Here is a 21251-nt window from a genome sequence, read left to right as displayed (position 1 = left end):
TTAACAATTGGTCATAAACCTAAAACAAATGGCAATAAAAAGGCTACCCATGTTTCTTTCATGCATTGGAGTAGAAAAACTGGAGCTACAAAACAATGCGGCTTACATAGCTGATGATGCAAAAGCTGAAAAGCATGCAGTAATAGCAGTCCAGTAGGTGTTACAGCTAAATTAGTTTAAAACATCCGGTAAACATGAAACATCAGGTCAAAGATGGCCCACAGCAGGCAGTGTCATCTGAGTGGAGGGAGTTTTAAAATTTCTCTGGATTTAATTTATCAGGGTTTGTGCTTGCTGGGAAATGTTAGTTGCAAATTAGAGCTGTGAGATTGCTGCATAAGAAGTGGCTAAGAAGCACAATTCAATTGTTATCAGACTCCAGGCAGTTAGTGCAGGACCATGTCCCTGGATTCACTGATAGTTCAGTGAGGCAGAGCATGAGGTGACGGAATCCTTCAAACAGTATTTACTTAATGTAGCTGAGAAAGGTTGGAGTTTAAAGAAATGCAGTGGCCGCTCAGCAAAACTAGCTGTTTGAAATTGTCCCCATAATTGGATGTTTGTGAGAAGCTTTCTGAGTCCTGGGGAGCTCAGTCTCAGGAGAAGAGATTTAGCTATGAGGACATGAGCAGTCATTGAAGTTGTCTGAGACAGAGAAGCTGAGGGCATTTCAAGCCAACACCTTTGAAAGTGGAGAATTAGAATCCCTTGTAAAAGAGATAAAGTTTTAATGAGATTTTATGACCCCGTGGTGTCACTAACATCTGGATACAATCTGCCCTAACTACACTGACCACTTAAAAGTACAGACCATGGGTTAATCAACCACAGTCTGTCTGTTAATTCATATTAACTTAATGTTAAATCCTTAACATTAAATTTTATGTACTATGTATACTGTATTGAATAATTCTTACTTGTTCAATGTATCTATTTAGTCAGTATTGCTTATGTTTGTCTTTTTGAAGTTTATATTGGTGTTTCAATTCAACCCTGGAGTTATGCCTTTTATTTTCTTACCCTTGGTTTTTCTACAGATTGTGTTCTTTAAAGGATCTATCATGCTATATCCTAAGATAGAACTGAAGATTTGACAGAGCAAAATTTGATTCACTAAATCATAGTTAATCAGTCTCCTTGGGAATGGGTGTTGCATTACAGGTCCAATGCAACAGACTGAATATGAGTAATACCATGGGTTCTCTGCAAAACATTAGGAAGTTATAAACACTTTTTTTTAATAAACTTTATTCTATATTACAAATAGTAAATTTTTGTTCTGAACTGCAAAATAGGAATGCATCATATTTACATACACAGGTATACAATTGATATAACAAAGTACTGAAGCTTGCCTTTCTCAAGTCATTTGATGTCTTTGTTTAAGTAGTATATTTAATTACAGTCATTAATTAGGATAAAAACCTATGTCGCTTTGTCTTGAAGCTTCCTAACACTGGTTTCTAAGGGTAGGTTGTTACAAATCCTTTATTCTTTTGTTGCCGATTTTAATGGAGAGATGTTCGCATTACAATCCATTCAGGCTGGACATGGTATTCTCAAGCAAAAAGGAACATTTTTTGAAAAAAAATTCAAAACTGACACATCCACAATCATGGCGTTGCTGTTCTTTGTTGCCGCAAAATCATATTACATGCATTTCTTGTTTTAAATTTAAAAAAACAAAAATTATCGAAAAGAAAACTAGTAGCCAGGCAGCCCAGGTCTTTGCCTGGGCTGACCAAACACATTCACATCACAAGTCTGGCACAGTTCAAGGCAAAAGAAAAAGCATCTTTTTTTTATTTTATTCCCTTTAAATCATTTTCGGAGCTGAATAAGAGGGCAGCTTCAGATTTCACAATAATATGATATTCATGTCCATCTGATACACATCCTTGTGGGAAGGGGGAGGTCGAGACTCCTGTTCTCCCGTACCGACCATGAGATGACTCAAATTCCAACCCCGACTCTCTCCCATCCCCACCACCCCTCCTCAAGTTTCTAGCTCCTCCTACATCTAACACGTGCAAATCATGTCGTCGCTTTCGTAATTTCTTTTTCATCTTGTTCTGCTATAAATAAATTCACAGTTTGTCAATCTGTGCGTCTTCCTGTGCAAATAAAGAGGAATGCTTGTTTGAAGCCAGCTTGTCGTGTGTTTCGTACTTTTTCTCACGGAGCCTCACACATTAGGTAGACGTCTGTAAATAAATTGTTTTTTTTATTATTATTCCACAGTGGCACTTATTTTCTAACAGCACTGAAATCCTTTGGTCTTTGCTGGCTGGGACAATCCATTGTTTCCAAACCCAGTGTCCTTTTCTCGTTCTCCAAGTCGGTCCAAGGGTTCTGGAATGCCCTCGGAATCTGGTGAAAATTGAATCTGTCCATTTGTTGGAAATGGTTTCACATGATCACCTCCAAGTTTCTTCGTCAATGCCGAGTATAAGGGTTTGGGTTTATAGTACCTTTATTTGTTTGTGTGTGATTGTTCCTCTCCCTGCACCATAGCCCATATACAGATCTGGAATAAATTTAACCCCAACCCCTTTGTTGAAATCAGCCCTCCACCATTTTGCAAGACGTTCTTTGCCCTCCCCCATAGTCTTTCACCAGTTAAACTGCAATACTCATGCATACATTTTTGTTTCTCAGTGGTCTGCCATCTCTCACTGTGAAGTCAACCACATAAGAAACTATATTATTGTCTCATTGATCACATTTCAATCAAAGATGTGACAAAGTCTCAGCTTTTCACCCCCACACCTACCCCCCCTCCCCCCCCAATCAAAAAACACAGCAAGGCAAATGCTTGGCTGAAGCAAATAGGATATTAATTTGTCCCAAAGGAAATCACTGGCAGTCTCCCACAGACTGTGAAGATTCTTCTGTTTTTCCTGGTTCCATGAACTTCAGCAGCAAGAATGAAGACTCTCAAGTTCCTCTGCAGATGATGGCTGAGAAAACCACTGCGTGTCTTAGTTCCTTGCCAATTTTTGTTTCTCCACATGAGTGATGACTACTTTATTTTTAAAAACCATGAAGTGATTTGCGTAGCTTTAACCTTTCACTGACCTTTTGATATATCCAATAATATTCTGGGTGAGAGAGAGTGGCAAGAGAGGTGAGAAGATTAAGTGATAGAGATAATGGAAAAAGATAGATGATCAAGGTGACTTTGCTTGTGACCAATCATAACTTGCACTTGAAAGGCGACCATCTTTAGTCAGGCACAGCTTGGCTTCTTTTACCCAGCGTTCCTTGGTGGTGCCACTCAGCTCTCTATGGACATGAGGGCAATCACCTGTTCAAGTTTGTACGCTAATCGCTGTCTCCGGGACTGGTCTTCACATTCTAGCGTATTAACTACCTGTAGGTATCAGCATAAAAAGAGGAATGTTAGTATTGAGTTCAACAACGTTTTACAAAAACATAAAATTCTTACATATTTTATGGAGATAGGTCAATAGCAGCATCCAAGGCAAATGAGCACATATGGGCCCAGTAACTGGAGCCTGTGATTTTTGTCCCTGCTGCTGGCTATTGGTACACTTTACTGAGTTAAGCTGATCTTGATAATGAGAATGTTACATTTTGGCAAGTTTGTGTGGGAGCAGTTCCAGGTTGGCTATTACTAATTGTTATTAAGGTACATCTGACTTAAAGTGCGGGATATGGGCATTGGATAGGTGTGGAACCATATAGATTGTGGGAGACCAACCACCTGTTTAGAAGAAAGAACTGTACAGCACAAGAACACAGGCCAAAGAGTCATTCTGAGCTTGCTACGCTATGTAGTTAGATTGTAAATGCATTCCCAACACAGTCTCCTCATATTCAAAAGCCAACGATTTGGCAAGCAAGTGTTGTTTGAGGTCTACCATCTTGTTAAGACGACCACAGTCAGTGCTCCCTCTGGCTCCTTACAAACCTATGCTACCTTGCATCTCTACAGTGGGCATCTGAAACCAACTGTGATAAAGGACCCAAATGTGACAGAAGATGTGTCAGGTCTATCAATGTTCCTGGATCCAGTACACTACATTACTCTTCCCCAACTGCTTGTAATCCCCCAAGATAAGAAAAATGGGAAGCATCACTTAGCGAATTGGATAATTCAGGAAATATTGGGAATTTCCTCTGAGTTCTGTAAGAGTATCTAGTGAGGTCTAAGAGGTCAGGAACAGTAACAGTGCAACAGTAAGTAAATGTAATTTTCCCAACACTGCACTCAAGCTCTCGCTCCCCTGTAGAAGTGGAACAAAGAAATCAGGTCAATGCTATTGCATGTTCACAACCTTCTCTTGAAAAAGAGGGGTGACACAGTGACTCAGTGGCATCTCACAGCGCCAGGGACCCAGGTTCAATTCCACCCTCATGTGACTGTCAGTGTAGAGTCTGCACATTCTCCCTATGTCTCCATGGGTTTCCACCAAGTGCTCCAGTCCAAATATGTGCAGGTTAGGTGGATTGGTCAAGGTGAAGGGCTTTTGCCCGAAACGTCGATTTTCCTGCTCCTTGGATGTTGCCTGGCCTGCTGTGCTTTTCCAGCACCACTCTAATCTAGATTCTTGTTTCCAGCATCTGCAGTCCTTGTTTTTATCTAGTTGAATTGCCTTGTAATGTCCAGGGATGTGCAGACTAAGTGGGTTAGCTGTTGTAAATGCAGGATTATGGGGACTGGGTAAATACGGATTGTGGGTCTGAGTGGGGTGCTCTTCAGATGGTCTGTGCAGAACCCATGGGCTGAATGGCCTCTTTTCCCACTCTAGGGATTCTACAAAAGAAATCAAGTGGACGAATCCACAATTCGATCATGTGGTGGAAATGTTTTGCACAATGGATGTCAATTAGTTTTCAGGCAGCTGTGCATAAACGAGCAGACAGGCAGAATAGAGCAAGACCATGATCCATCAGATCAGCCATGATGTTATTGCTAAATGGAGCAGATTTCCAAATGACCATGATGCATCAGATCAGCCATGATGTTATTGCTGATTGGAGCAAGTTTGCTAATGACCATGAATTTTATTGAATGGTGGAACAAGCTCAAGGGAGAGGAATGTCATATTCCTCCTCCTCGTTCTTGAGTTCGGGTAGGTTCGTAATTTTGAAAATAAAAGATCTTTACTTGACAATTCAACATATGCCTTCAACTATTCAATTTACAATTATTGCTTATTGAGACAAAATGACACTGGGGCTCAAAAGGTTAAATTATGATAGCAGGGAGCATAAACTTGGCAGGTATCCCTTAGAGTAAAGGAGATCGTGTGGGGTTATGTAGTAAAGAGTTTTATAGGGTAGATATAGAGGAACTATTTCTTCTGATCAGGAAATCAAACACAAGCAGACAGACATTAGAGCCAATCATTCACATGGGAAATCAGGAAATGCTTTGTCATTCAAAAGGTCATCGAAATTTCGAACCTTCTTCCCCAAAAGGATATGCATTCTCGGGGAAGATTTGGAACCTCCAAGACTGGGATAGGTATCCATTAGGTAAACATATGAGGGTGGTTAATGCAAAGGAATGGAGCTGCAAATCCGCCCTGGTCCTAATTCAATGGCTGAGTTGTCCTGAATGTCGACTAATGTTTCTGATGTTCCAACAAACAAAACAGACTATGCTCGTGTTTGGTCTCTGCTATCTCTCATGTCTCGGTCAAGAGGACAATTACCTCCTCGCTGTATTTGCTAACATAGGAGTAGATCTCACTGAGGGCACTCATCGCATTGAATTCAGTCATGTGCATACGGGATTGCTCTGCGAGATAGGCATTCATGTCCTGGTCGCTGATGGCTGGCATTTTTCCAATGTCTGCATAGTACCTGCACAGAAGAGAGACAAATAAACAAGTTGGTCAAGTTGTGTTTCTTCTCATATCTTACCTCATACTTAAGAGCAGAGAACAGGCAACATCTCATCAATACGGGAAGTAAAAAAAAATTGAGCAGTCCAAGCGTCAATTCTTTTTCTTACCCATTCATAATGCCTCCCTCTTTAAATGATGAATCTTTGGGCAGGCTGACAACGTCATAACTCCGCTGCGCAACTGTAAGCCAAAGTGTGGGCCAAGAAATGAACACTTATAACATTTTTTGGAAATTTCAAAATCTCTGTAAACATTTGTACTGTAATGGGTAGTCCCACTGATAGAGTCACTCCTGCCAAGGTTCCTACAGGAGAGAAAACCAATGGAGCCTCTTTCTACAGACAGTGCCAATACTTACAAATAATCCTTGATGGTTTGGTAACATTTACCAGAGGTCTTCGGGAGTGAGACCATATATTTAGATAATTCCTGACAAGATGTTCAGTAGTTGGAGGTAATCCTTAGAAGTGTGTTATTGGTTTCAGATAATCTATTATAGAGTGTCAAGATTAGCAGATAATCCCCAGGAGTATGCCAGCATTGGAGTAGACCCTCTAGAATGTGCCAATAGTTGCAAATAATTGCCGGGAGCATGTCAACATTACAGAGATTTCTCAGAAATGTGATAATATTTACTGAATGATGCCCACACAGAAACATTTAAAAACCATTGAAATCAGCTCACCAGCTAGCTACTGCATGAGATCATTTGCCACAAGTATATTAGGGGTTAAGATCAAGGCAATACAATTCCCCTTTTTTTTGGTTTTCTTAATGGATTCACATTGAGGGAAATGCTCCAATTTGCTTGTCACACTTGGCATTGTTTTCCCCCTTCAGACTCTGCAGTGGAATTAATCAAAGGACATGAAGTACAGCCGGGGGCATCAATCATTGTCAATGGGATCCATTCTGCTGTTGCTGAGCTTTTAACACATTACTATACACAAGTCCAATTCTTGTCTACTGGGACAAACATGTGTCACTAGATTTAGGGGGCTTTTGTTTTATTTTTAAACTATTTCTGCTTTCTATTCACTCTATTGTTTAGGGACAGCTGTGACTTGGGTGATGGCATCCTGAGTCAGAAGATCATGGGTTCAAGTCACACTCCAGAGTTGGAATGCAAAACTCCAGGCTGACAATCTAATACAGCCCTGAGGAAGTCCTGCACTACTTGGGATTAGATGTTAAAGCAATGTCCCCCCTCAGAGAGCATAAAACATCCTATGGCACTGGCTTGATGTAGAGCAAGCACATTATGCTCTTGGGTACATGTGACTCCAGACCCACAGCAATGTGGTTGACTCTTAACTGTCCTCCAAAATGGCCCATCAAGGCCCATTCAGTTCAAGGGGAATTACAGATGGGCACCAAATGCTTGTTCAATGAGCAATGCCCATATCACATGAACAAACAAAACTTGGACCTTCCTTTATTTCTGTGTGCCTCCCTCTGCCTTGTTATTTTTCTGGGCCAGATGTAAGTCTGCAGAACCCTGCTGTGAAAGGGCTTTCACATGTGTTTCCATCCATCTGGCCCATTTATACAACTGTCATATCCCCACTCCCTATTTCCAAGGTGCTTAATGTTATCCAAGTTTGTAAGAGAGTTTATGTCATACAGTGCAGCCTCAGGGGAGAAACCAGTTTCTGCCCGCTGAAAGACCATCTTATTGGAGTCGGCTGTGGTCCAATGGCTATCAATGTTGTCTTTGAATCGAAATGTGAAGTCCCACTCCAGAAACTTAAAGATTCCTGGTGCACAATTACACAGTGCCTTTAAGCTCTACACAGCCAATGAAGTCCTTGTTGAAGTACTGTCACTTTTACAATGTGGGGGAATGTAGCAGCCAGTGTACACAGGAAGGTCCCATAAAATGCAATGATAAAAATAACCAGATAATCTGTTTTTTCAGTGACTGAGGGGTAATAATTGACAAGGATGACTTTTCTTTGAAATAGTTCCATTGGACATTTTCCATCTACCTAACAGGCAGATGAAACATTAATTTATTGATTTTATCTATTAGACAATTTTGGCCACGTGCTTCATTAATTGCTTTACCTCAAAAATAAAGTCCGAAGTGGGAATGTTTGCTGATGACTGCACAATAACCAGTACCGTTCAGAACTCTTCAAATACAGCAGCAGTCCATATGCACCATGACCTTGATAACATTCAGACTTGGGCCGATAAATGGCAAGTCCCATTCAACACCACACAAGTGGGGAATCGATTTGGGTGGGATACTGTTCGGGGGGTCAGTGTGGACTTGTTGGGCCAAAGGGCCTGTTTCTGTACTGTCGGGATTCTATGGTTCTAAGTGCCAAGCAATGTTCATCTCCAACAAGTGAGAATCTAACTTTCTCCCTTGACATTCTATGACATTACCGTTGATGAATCCCACACAACCAACATCCTAGGAGTTATCATTAGCCAGAAACCCAATGAACCATATAAAACCTCTGGTTACAAATGCAGGTTAAAGTCTGGCAATTATGAAATTCTCACTACCTGACTCTCCTAAGCCTGCCCAGCATCCACAAGTCAGGAATTTGAAGGAATGCTTTCAATTTGCCTGGATTAGTGAATCTCCAAGAACACTCAAGAAGCTTAACACAATCCAGGACAAGGCTTGGCCAGCACACCAATTTAATAATTCAGTCTCTTCACTAGTGATGCAATGACAGTGTATACTATATACAAGATGCATGGCAGCAAATCACCAATGCTGCTTCACCAGTGCCTTCTAACATTACAACAAGGGCGGCAGATACAATACCAACCAGCTAAGTTTTCCTGTAAGCCACACACCATCTTCACATGGGAATATGTCATGGTTCCTTCATTGTCACTGAGTCAAAGCCCTGGAACTCCCTCCCTCACACAACTGAGCAGATGGACTGCACTGGTTCAAGAAGGCAGCTCACTATCATTCTCTGGGCTGTGTGGGATGGGCAATAAATGCTGGTCTCGCCCACATTCCCATGAATGAATGAGAAAGCTAAACCTAAGTGGGAGAAGGGTGCAGGATGGTCAGGGAGGTTAAACTCTGGATGAAAACAGGAAAATCTCTCTTCATCTCAGTGATTAACAACGGACCAATCTGCAAGTGTGGAATGGCCTGAATGGTTCCCTTCTGCAATTATTTCAATGTGAATCAGAATCGCAGCCTCGAGGATTCACATGTTTACGTGATTTTATTGGTGGTCCTCTAATTCAGAAGAAAAGCAAAATGTTCGCCTTCCTACTGCGAAAAATATTATTGTAATACATATTTTCCTGCTAACCTATAGATCAAGTGACAGACATACGTGCATTGCAAAAACACTTTTCAGTTAGTTTTCAGAGAAGTAACAAAGCCGAAACAGCCTGTTTGTTGAATTGTGATGCTATGAAAGCTTTGATGAAGAACTAGCAGAATACTAATAAGCGAAACATCCAGAAACTGCTTCCACTTATAGGTAGGTCCACTACCAGGCTATCAATATGAGATAGTCACTTACAGGGGATTAAGGTGACATTTGCCCACCTGTTGAATAACAAGTTTGTGGGCGGCACGGTGGCACAGTGGTTAGCACTGCTGCCTCACAGCGCCAGAGACCCGGGTTCATTTCCCGCCTCAGGCGACTGACTGTGTGGAGTTTGCACATTCTCCCTGTGTCTGTGTGGGTTTCCTCCGGGTGCTCCGGTTTCCTCCCACAGTCCAATAATGTGCAGGTCAGGTAAATTGGCTATGCTAAACTGCCCATAGTGTTAGGTGCAGGGTAAATGCAGGTATGGGTATGGGTGTGGGTGGGTGCTCTTCGGCGGGTCGGTGTGGACTTGTTGGGCCGAAGGGCCTGTTTCCACGCTGTAAGTAATCTAATCTAATCTAATCTAAAGAACCTGGAACTTGTTTCCAAAAGTGTATTTGAGGTGTGCAGAAAAGATGTTACATAAATACGAATGGGAAAAAGGTGTTAGGAGTGTATGGAGATCAGGCTCAATGAAGCAGAGTGGGAGGAGACCTGGATATAGTGTAAACAACTCAATGCAGGTCAAATGAGCTGTTTCTGTGTAAATACTGAATAATATTAAACACTCAATCTTATAAAAATGCCACTTTGAATAATTTTACAATTTACTTTAATTTGGTTGAAATACAGAGAAATCTAATTGTCTCTGACAATTTACTGCTCATGAGGACTCTAAGGTGCTATTATGAAATATGAAATAATAAAGGAATTATTCTCTCGAGACATTACGAATGGTCTCTCGCTCCTTAGCTCGCGTTATTTTTTGAAATCAACATGTCACTATCAATATTGACAGTGAGAGAGTCAGGAGTGTTGAATCAGACAAATGCCATCTGCGCACCTCGATCAGGATTTCCAGGTTGGATTGACAGGCAGGCGGACAGCTCATCAGAGCTGCAGCATCAGTGACTGGCAAGTCATGACAGTTCAACTTAATTGAAACTCATTCTCCACCCTTTTGGCACTGACTGAAGAATTGTTTGATTCCATCTCTCCATTGCTCCCTCCCCATTGCCCACTCATTCATCACTGATCCAGGCGCAATTGCTCATTTTCTGGAATCCTCAAGCCTCCAGCAAATAAAAATTAATCTCTAGCACATTGCCGCAATGATGAAAGAAACGTTTGGAGGATAAAAACATTTGGGGTGCACACAAAAAGGTATATGGAAAATAAAATTCAATACTTTTATTTATTGGTTTTACAGGGTGTTGGACAGGGGATATGTTTGGCTGACTGATCCAATTTGGATTTCAATGTGTCTATCTGCTTGCCCATTGGGTAAAAGTAGTGTATCCCTGAAGATGGGCATGTCAGGCAGTTAGTGATATTGAAGTGGGAGAGATGCACTGAGAGCAGGCAGGAGGGTCTTGTACTGGAACTTTAGGAAACCAAGCAATCCGAATTGGCAACGTCGATCTCAATGCTCAGCACTAACCTTTCCACCCAGCTTTTGTAGTTGGGGATGTCCTTGGCATAAAGCAGCTTGTTGGATGGTGAGTCTTTGCCCAGCCTGTGCTCAGACGTCGAGCAGGAGTCCATGAAGGTCTGAGCCACCACCGAGAGGCAGGCATCCGTGATGCTGCTCTTGTGAATGTCAAAGACAAACTGAGGATTCTTGATCACATTCACCCAGAACCTCAGCGGCAAGCTGTAAGGAGGAAACAAAGACAGGGTTAAATACGGCCGATTTCTTCCATCAGCTATGATTGTGGTCACCGAATCTCAGAGGAATGTGCTGCAGTCGCCAGGAATTGAGGATCAATCTCCAAATCCTTACTGCCCACAAAGCCAAGAGAAACTCACCAGAGTAATTTTTAAAAATTCTTTGAAGGTTTTAATTAAAAATCACACAACACCAGGTTCTCGTCTAACAGGCTTATTTGGAAGCACTAGCTTAAAGGAGCAGCGCTCTTGTTGGATTATAACCTGGTGTTGTGTGATCTTTAACTTTGTCTACCCCAGTTCAACACCAGCTCCTCCACACCTTAAAGGTTTCAGTTCATAATATAGACAGTGCACTTTGATTGAGAGTCAAGAGTAATCTAACCAGGTAATGAAGGGTCGACTTGCTTTGCCATTGGTGTAGCAAGGTGGTTCACCATGGAATTGGGCACATTGAGTGACCAATAATGAGGTGTGGAGGTGCGGTAATTCAAGACAGGAGGTCACGTCATGAAATCTCCAGGATTATGTACAACCAGAGCTGACAACTGAGGGTCAGCTTTACAGCAGAATACTCAATGTAAGTTGGAACGAACAAGCTCCTTCACCCATCAGGTCTCATCTTTCCCAAAATACCGACCCCACTCTCTTCTCACTACAATGTCTCTCTATTCCTTAAGCAGCATTTAATAGGAGAGACAGTATGTAGTAGTATTGACACTGGATTAATACTCCTATGACCCAGGTTAATACTTTGGGTTCAAATTCCATCAGCATCCATTGTTGGGATTTGATGTTACTCTTAGTGCCACAAAACTATCATTCAAAGAAATTTGCTGTATGCATCTGGTCTGGCCTACATGTGACTCCAGACCCACATGAATGCCAAAAAAGAAAGGGAAATTAGGGATTAGCAATAAATACTGGCCCTGTTAGCTCCACACACATCCCATCAACAAGTAAGAATGGTTAAAATTGTTCAGACCTCTAGCAAGCAGCTCCAGCTGATTAAAACAATTGAGTTTCTTGGTTCTCATGGTTTAATCTTTTCAACAGGCAATATCCTTTGATTCTAGCTATCACAAAACACACTAGCCTGTCATATCTAGGGCTTCCTGGGGTTCAACCTAGTGGGGCATTTTGATGACACTGTTAATCTGGACCTGACTGCACAGCAGCTCTGTAATAAACAGCAAGTACACTTGAACAGATGAAATTAGCTCAGAGTTGAATCTCGGCTCTTATCAATTATTTGTGAACTTCAGTTTGCTCTGGGAAATGTAATTAAACATACTCTCAATCAGCTGCTTACCATTGGTTTCAGCTCCTTACAGATGTTGTCTGTATCCTTTACCTCTCTCTCCACTTCCTACAATCTTCACTCCAGTTGCTGGTACCACTCAAATACATTTCAAAGACCTTGCCTCCCTTGACCACTCCCCCACTTCCTAAATTGTGATGCCCAACTTTGATCAGCATCTAGGTGTGACCTAAACAACACTGACTTGGAGGTTTACCAGAACAACCTGACTGTTACATGCAACGGCCCAGATCAAAGGCAGGTCATCACCATGGGAACTATGGCTGTCAGGCCTATTTGTTTATGGGTGACACCTTGCCTCAGTTTCCCAATGGCGGAGTGTGGGAAAGGACTGGCGCAGGATTCCCATTGCTGGTCATGAAATGCTAGTTAGCCCTCATAAATGAGAATGTTAACACCCACTGTGTCCCTGTGGCCACTGCATGGGAATATGTTCAAGGAGTAAAAAGCCTTCCTCCTGTGGATGGTTGCCAGGCACAATCCCGTTGCACTTATCAGCAACTTTCAGGGGGAGAAGATGTCCCTTGAGGTCTGGCCCTCTGTGCCTGGCTGAGGGACCCAATCTCAGGTGGAGGAGGAGCCAGAAAACACCACTCCCCTGTCTTTGTCTCAGAACCCCAGCATCCACCTCTCCCATTGACCCAAACTCCTCAACACCCATTATCCCTTCACCCACCTTTAGCTTGAGGTTTCCACTCCATCCCTGTTGCACCGTCACCACCTACTGGCAGCGATGACTGGCATTCAATTCCATCCTGTGTTTATGAATACTTTAAAATGATGTCACAGAGGAGCGACGGAATCTTTACAGCATGGAAAGAGCCCCTTCGTCCCATCGTGCCTATGGCAGGTCATCAACCATCTTTCTATGCTGGTTCCATTTCCCAGCACTGAGCCTCTCAAGTGCTCATCTAAATAGTTCCTAAATGTCTTTATGATCCCCAACTCCACTACTCTTTTACGCAATGATTTCCCAGGTGAAAAATCTTAAATTTCCTCTAAACCTCCTGCTCCTTACTTTAAAACCTTGTCCCTTGGTGATTGATCCAATCTACTAAGGGGAAAAGATACCCCCATCTGCCCTGTCTATGCCCCTCAAAATTTTCTACACCTCAGTCAGATTCCTCCACAGCTTTCTCTGCTCTCATGAAAAATATGTTCCATGCTCCAATGACCCTTGTCATTAATATATATCAAACAGAAGAGGTCCCAACATCAGGTCAAGAGGAGTTCCCTATTCACTTCCCTCCAATACCATTCACCACTACTCTCTATTTCTTGTCCCTTAGCTAATTTTCTATCCACACGATTACTGCCCCTTTAATCAAAAGTGAAATACTTCTGACACTGCAAAGCTGCAATCAAAATACAAGCTGCTGGAAATACTCTTTAATCCCCTTTAATCACACAGGTTTCACTGTTATTAACAAGTCCATTGTGTGGTACCTTGTCAAATGTCTCTAAATCCTACAATCCCCTGTAAGGTGGAAGCAGTCCTTTCGGCCCATCAAGTCCACACCGATTTTCCAGAGAGTATCCCGCCCAGATCCACCCCATCATTGTAACTCTGCATTTCTCATGGTTAATCCACCCAGCCTGTACAACCCTGGACTCTATGGGACAATTAAGTATGGCCAGTCCACTTCACCTGCACATCATTAGACTGTGGGAGGAAACCAGAATACCCAGAGGAAACCCATGCAGACACAGGGAGAATGTGCAAACTCCACACAGACAGTTGCTGTGAGGCAGCTGTGTTAACCACTGAGTCACCGTGCCACCACAAAGCTTTCCCTTCACTAATTCATGAGATGTGGGCATCACAGGTTAGCCAACATTTATTGCCCATCGCTAATTACCCTGGATGTGGTGGTGGTGGTGACGGTGAGCAGTCTTAGCTGGTAGCTCATCACCCCCTTCTCCGTGGCAGTTAGAAAGGGGATCTTACAAACTCTGAAAATGAAAAGATCCCAATGGCATCAGTCCATGCCCCATCTGGCTGCACTCTCCCCTCAGGGTTTGAGTTCTGAAGGAGCTGTGCCCTACTGTATAGCCAAGAGGGATACAGGGCTTGTCTAGATTAGATTAGATTAGATTTCCTACAGTGTGGAAACAGGTCCTTTGGTCCAACAAGTCCACACTGACCCTCCGAAGAGTGACCCATCCAGACCCATTCCCCTCTGACTAATGCACCTGACACTATGGGCAATTTAACATGGCCAATTCACCTAATGTACACACCTTTGGACTATTTTGATGCACCCTCTCAACACCTAAGCCTTTTGAATTAAAAACACAGTCACAGATGCCAGGCCACCATTGTAAGGGAGATGTCCCCTTCTCTGGGTGGAGAAAGGCTTTGATTAGACCTGAGCCCTGGTCCCTGCCATCTCAGGGTAGCTGGCTAGTCCCAAATGATTTTGAACTTACTCCAATTCTTTCAAAACTGGGCAAAACTGAAAATCCCACTCCTATGAAAAGATCTTCATCATTTCATCACGTTATCTGACTGTGCAGAGACTTTTCAGGAACAAACTGAGTGTTAAAGCCTCCCCCTTTCACCAAACAGTGAGAGTGATGTTTCAACGCTTTTTACTAGGGCATTAAGGGCACTCTGGGAGGGCAGGTCAGGGGTCAAACCTACATCCTTCTCAGTTAAACCAAGTTAGCTCAAGGACCTGGGAATTTAGTAATTTTAGATTGAGTAAAGGGCAGATTTAGGAATTTATGTTTAAAAAGAAAATGTGCTCAAATAAAAATGGAGTCAAAAATATCACAGCACTTCATGGCTCAACTCTCCCTTAACCAGAAGCCCCGTGTTTAATCTTTTGATTAATGTGCCGGGTTTCAATATGTAACGACTTCAAATCTTTTTTACGTGGCAAACATTTGTCTTTATTTTACTTTATTTTTTATTTTATTTTTCTACTTCATAGGGATTGTAATGTTGAACTTTTAACTTTATCCCTTTTGTTTTCTACTACGTACCTAAGACTTGGATGTCTTTGTACCTCAGATGATGCTGGGAATGGTGACTTTGTACATTTTTCAACGTACTCTTGTCTCCCTGCACTCGAGTACACGTGACAATAAAACCTAACTCTAACTCTAATTTTGTGGGAAGGTCCTGCCTGAGTGGGAAAGCTTTTCCTGCTCAGCCAAAAAGGAAACACTTCTTTCCAATACCTTCCAAGGTTACTGGCTCGCAGAGTCCAATGCTTTTTATGCACCTTAGGGTGGGACTGTTGAGGGAGAGCAGGGATTTTGCACAGTGCTCACCCCTTGCCCATTCTGACATAAGTGGCACCCACTGAGAATGTTCACCCCTCTCCCATACTTCCAATGTATCATTGTCAATTCTTTGTTTAAATGCATTTCTTGAGAACCCCTTCCAAATTGGGGTGGCTCAGTGGTTACCACTGCTGCTCACAGCACAAGGGACCTGGATTCGATTCCAGCTTTGGGTGACTGTGTGGAGTTTGTACATTCTCTGTGTGGGTTTCCTCCCACAGTCCAAAGATGGCCATGCTAAATTGCCCAGAGTGTTCAGGGGTATGTAGGTTAGGTGCATTAGTTGGGGAATGGGTCTGGGTGAGATACTTTTTGGGGGGCTGGTGTTGGGCCAAAGGACCTGTTTGCACACTATAGGGATTCTAATTCTAACCCGAGTTCTTTGCTTACTTGACTTTAGCGTTTTTAATGCTTTCTCCTCTTCCCTGTGTCCCAGCATTGGCAGCCTTACCATTTTGAAGACCCTCTGCTCCTAAGAACCCTTCTTAAAACACACTCCACCATCCGTTTCATTATCACTTTGGACTAGGACAGAATTCAGCTCATGGTCAAATATCTCCCTGACTGCTCCTGTCATTCCCAAACAGAATGTCTACCTAGGTGAGGTCCCAGAGTTCTGATGCCACCATGGAAACTGTCTCCAAAGTAAGAATCAACACCAGGTAAGGATCACTCGACCTGAAACATTAACTCTGATTTCCCTCCACAGATGCTGCCAGATCTCGCTGAGCTTTTCCAGCAATTTCTGTTTATGTTTAAGAATCAATGCACGAGATTAATAGCTGAGTGCTGACAGTATTAACAAACATGTCAGATTGCATGACACTGGACCCTGAGTGTGGAATGGTCCAGCAATGTCCTGCTTAAGTCTCTCTTGTATTGAGTGTAAATAGTTAACAAAGGTTGTTGGTTTTCAATGTGATTGCAACCTCTCCTGTTTCAGGAATAGCCAGCCATTAATCCCATGATCATGATACAAGAAAGACCTTCAGGATAATGGGGAAACCAAGGAATTGGAGGGTGAGCATGGGATGGAAGGAATCTACTAATTTAAAATAAAATCCATTCTTGGCCACATTCTGGTGTCATAGAAACAGCAGACTGCAATTGTGCATATTTTGCCCTCTCTTGTGCATGATGAATGAAGCAACTTCCACACAATTAAGGACATTATGCCTGGTAGAAAGTAAGCATCTGCTTTATTTTTTATTACTTTTAAATGAGTACTTAATCTTCCAGCAGTTTAATCAGTGAGGGGCATGAAGCAATAAGGAAGATGCTGCAGTCTGTCCTCACTCACATCAACCATTTCAATGTATTGCATTGGAGACACTTGAAAAATGTTTTTAAATGAAGTTTCTTATTTTTCCAACCAAGTGACGCCTGCAAAGTCTTGTTCACGTCTTAACTTGATTTGGAATAGAAAAACTACACAAAGCATACAGCTCATATTCCCCACAGCATTTGTTCATCAATTATATCTGAATGTTTCCACAATTCCTTGAGATTTCTTATTTGGTGCTGTAGCCATTACTGTGCTTGAACTAATGTCTCAACCTTTGGCTGGAGTCAATTGTTGCAGAACAATGGTCCTGTGCAGTGCCTTTGGATTTTTAATGATGTTGGAGGTGGTATATAAATGCAAGTTTTCTTTACTGATTCCCATTGAGACCCCTTGTTAAAGCATGATCGCAACCAGAACTCAAACAAACCACACACATTTTTTGAGTTAACATTCTAAAAAAGTCTCAAATCCCAATAAACCACCTGACTTACAATTATTGCCACTGTAATAAATTCCCCTGGAATTCCAGTGTCAAGACATGCAAATGCATATAATTTATAACAAACCATTTTATTATACAATCCCTTTCCTTACACCAAAGCTTCGTAACTCATTCTGAATGAATGAAGCCGCCATGAGCTCAGATGCTGGAGTGTGCTCATTCCATTAGCATGCATTCACTGTTAAATCAACAGCAATCAGCACCAGCTCAGTCACACTCATCGGACAGTGACGGCTCTGTACCCAAACAGTATCTGCACAGTAAACTGGGTCATGACTCCTTGGGGTGTCCACTATTCCACCACAAGGACACCCTGCCCGACTGAGATATGAAAGTCATGGACATGGACATGGACGCAAATGATTGGGACGCAGTTGCTAAAGGCCATGATCACTTGGGGCATAACTGCCTGGAAGAGGTGAGCAGAACGATAAGCTTGACCGGACAAGAGGAGAAACCAGAGGTTTTCAGTTTCCCCAGCCCTATCATCCTCTGCAACATGGAGTGACAGAGATGTACAGCACGGAAAGAGGCCCTTCGGTCCAACTCGTCCATGCCGACCAGATATCCTAATCTAATCTCGTAGGCTGCCACTCCAGAGCAAGGCTCCCGATGTTTAATGCAGAACTGTCAAACATGATGCAAAGCATCGTCTCCCCTTTTGGACAGGTGCTACAGTGGTAGTGTCGCTGCCTCTGAGACCTGGGCTCAATTCCCACCTGCTGCAGTGGCGTGCACTGGAACAGGTTGAGTAAGAGTATCTACAAAGATGGAAAGCTACTCACGGTCTTGGGCTTCTTCAAGTAATCATTTCGACATTGAAAGCTGAATCGAGGCCTTGGATCTTCCACCAGTGCCAATGATTTCCATCCCTTTACACATGCTGGCTTGGTCTAGTCACTGGCTCCCCTGTCCACCCTACACGTAGTCCCTTCAATACTCACCAGTTGCTCTTCCATGTATGTCTGACATGAGGGTCATGGATCTGATGCTTGTCTGCCTGCTCGTCCAGAAAATCAAACATGTACTTGATGGCGAGAGGCAGTGCACTCCCTCGGTGAGCCGTGCTGAAGATGGTCTCAAAGAGGTCATCCACAAACTTCTGCAGGGTCCCCTGCAGCAAAGTGAAGAGAGAAAAGAAGCCAAGTGGCAATAATGAACAGGACATAGAGATGAAATCAGCTAAATCACAAATTGGAAGTGACACTTGTCCAGTACTTCAATCCTTACCACTAGCACGAACATCTCTGCCAAACTCTCTACACTTTAAATATGTCTGGTTGTAAAAACACATCTTACACCAAAAGTATCTCTTTTTGGATGTCTATGTGCAAAACCTAAACAAAACAATTACAATTCCATAACCATGATGAGCACATAATTTTGCCCTCAAATTTATTTAATCAATTATAAGTATTCATTATTTGGAGAAATAAAAGGACAGTTTTCCCAAGTAGGAAACTGATGCTAATGGAGTGAAACGACTGGTAAACAACACACAAGTTCAGTACGGGGTTAACATTTGAGGTGGGCGCCTGGTGCATTGATAAAGATGAATGGTGTGGCCGCTCAAAGGCAGCAAATTCTCATTCTGCTCAAACACCGTGGAAGAATCGTGTTAGCTGACAATTATAATATTTCTAGCGTGTCCAGGACTGGTGACAGCTTATCTTGGCATACAAGAAGTGGAGGGGGGAGGAGGTAGCCAGAGACAAAAAAAATATAGCATTCTCTGTACCTCGCAGCTGCTCAGGGTGGCAACAATATTAATGAAACTCTGACAGGCTTCATCTGTTCGATAGGCCTCAAGCATCATTTTACCTCAGATTTATTTTGGAAGAAAAATGTTATGCCAGTTACGAAAATGAGGTGACGCTTGCTTACAAATTTCAGGACATTAAACATGCCAAGAGGAATCAATTTTGTGTAAAGAATTGCTACTTGTAATCGGCACTGATGGGCCCAATGTATAAGTTACTGACATAAACATTCTTAGATACTGCAGCTGAAGGCCAAACAGGGTAAATTACATAAAAGCAAAAGCTGTAGAGCCTGAAATTCAAAACAAAAACAGGAAATGCTGGAAAAACGCAGCTTCTGGCAGCAACTGAGGAGGGAGAGATAGAGTTGATGTTTCAAGTTGAATTTTTCAGAGCTCAGACCAAATACATTACATACTTGTGAGACAAAAATATTTTCTCTGTGAAAGTGAGTACTGCAGTTGCTGGACACTAGAGTCGAGAGTGTGGTGCTGGAGAAGCACAGCAGGTCAGCCAGCATCTGAAGAACAGGAAAATCGATGTTTTGGGCAAGAGCCCTTCATCAGGAATTTGCCCGAAAATCGATTTTCCTGCTCCTCGTATGCTACCTGACCTGCTGTGCTTTTCCAGCACCAAACTCTTGAAAAATATTTCCTTGTTTAAGAATGTTTGTGCTTAAGTTGGAAACTCTAGGAAGAGCATGACATACACTTAAATACACTTCCAACTATAAAAAAAACAAGAACAAGAATTGCTGGAAAGCTTCAGTGGGTCTGGCAGCATCTGTGGAGAGGAATCAGAGTTTAACGTTTCAAGTTCAATGACCCTTCCTCTGAAGGTAGCTAGGAAAAAGTTGGCTTTTATGCAGCAGATATGTGCATTTAAAAAAACCTTTTTCCTAGTTACCATCAGTTCTCAGCAAGGGTCACCGAACCCAAAACGTTAACTTTGATTTCTCTCCACAGATGCTGCCAGACCTGCTGTGCCTTTCAAGCAATTTCTGTTTTTGCTTCTGATTTCCAGCACACAAAGTTCTTTTGTTTTTTTTTTATTTTCCAGTTATACAGACCTGCACAATGATTTTTCAGATCCAGGGAAATATGTTCCCTTTAATTGAGAGAAATGGTTGAAATGTCCCCTGTCATATTGAATGTCATTCCTCAGGTAAGAGGGCTCTCATTGTGTGTCTGCATTGTGTGTCAGAAGCACACAATGCTTCTGCAGTAACTTACCAGTGGTTCTCAATGGCATCTTTTGCATCTGTGACTACTGTGCCAAGGTCAGAAGGCAGGTGGGCAGTTCCCATCCATCCACACACCGTCCTGACTGAGGAACATATCCTCATTCTCACTGGGTCAAAGTCCTGCAATACCCTCCCTAAGGACACTGTGGGGATGCATACACCTGACAGACTGCAGTGGTTCAAGAAGGTGGTGTGTCAAGTTCTCAAGGCCATTTAGAATTATTTTTAATTCACTTACAGGATGAGAGCATCTCTGGATAGATCAACATTTATTGCCCACCCTAGAGGGCAGTTAAGAGTCAACCACATTGGCAGTGGGTCTGCAGTCCAACGTAGGCCAGACCAGACAAGGATGGCAGTTTCCTTCCCTAAAGGGCATTAATGAACCAGGTGGGTTTTTCCGACAATCAATTCATGGTCACCATCAGACTCTTATTTCTAGATTGTTATTGAATTTAATTTCCACAAGCTACAATGGCAGGATTCAAACCCAGGTCTCCAGAAACATTATCTGGCTCTCTGGATTAATAATCCAGCAATAATACCACTAGGCTATCAGTGGGCAATAAATGCTTTCTTTCCTTTGTTGGTCAGAGCATTGAGTACAGGACTTGCGAGGTCATATTACAGCTGTACAGATCATTGGTTAGGCCACTTTTGGAATATTGCATGCAATTCTGGTCTCCTTCTTACCAGAAGGATGTTGTGAAACTTGAAAGGATTCAGAAAAGATTTACAAGGATGTTTCTGGGGTTGGAGGATTTGAGCTATAGGGAGAGGCTGA

At 42.5% G+C, this 21251-nt stretch overlaps 1 protein-coding gene across 8 annotated transcripts in view; it reads right to left on the bottom strand.

Annotated features, from left to right (window-relative positions):
- Positions 1–1256: 1256 nt before the first annotated feature.
- plxna4 (plexin A4) overlaps positions 1257–21251 on the bottom strand; it is a 632909-nt gene continuing 612914 nt past the window's right edge. For all 8 annotated transcript variants that reach the window (XM_072562914.1, XM_072562916.1, XM_072562917.1 and 5 more), the window contains exons 29-32: positions 18409–18578; positions 10839–11051; positions 5685–5835; positions 1257–3373 (exon numbers count right to left, since the gene is read on the bottom strand). In XM_072562914.1, the coding sequence (XP_072419015.1) occupies positions 3278–3373; positions 5685–5835; positions 10839–11051; positions 18409–18578 (630 nt within the window). In that variant the 3' untranslated portion in view covers positions 1257–3277. The remainder of the gene's footprint in view (positions 3374–5684; positions 5836–10838; positions 11052–18408; positions 18579–21251) is intronic.

The sequence above is a fragment of the Chiloscyllium punctatum genome, chromosome 44, assembly GCF_047496795.1.
Source record: "Chiloscyllium punctatum isolate Juve2018m chromosome 44, sChiPun1.3, whole genome shotgun sequence".
Taxonomy (NCBI): domain Eukaryota; kingdom Metazoa; phylum Chordata; class Chondrichthyes; order Orectolobiformes; family Hemiscylliidae; genus Chiloscyllium; species Chiloscyllium punctatum.
This window is presented reverse-complemented; position numbering and strand designations above follow the sequence as displayed.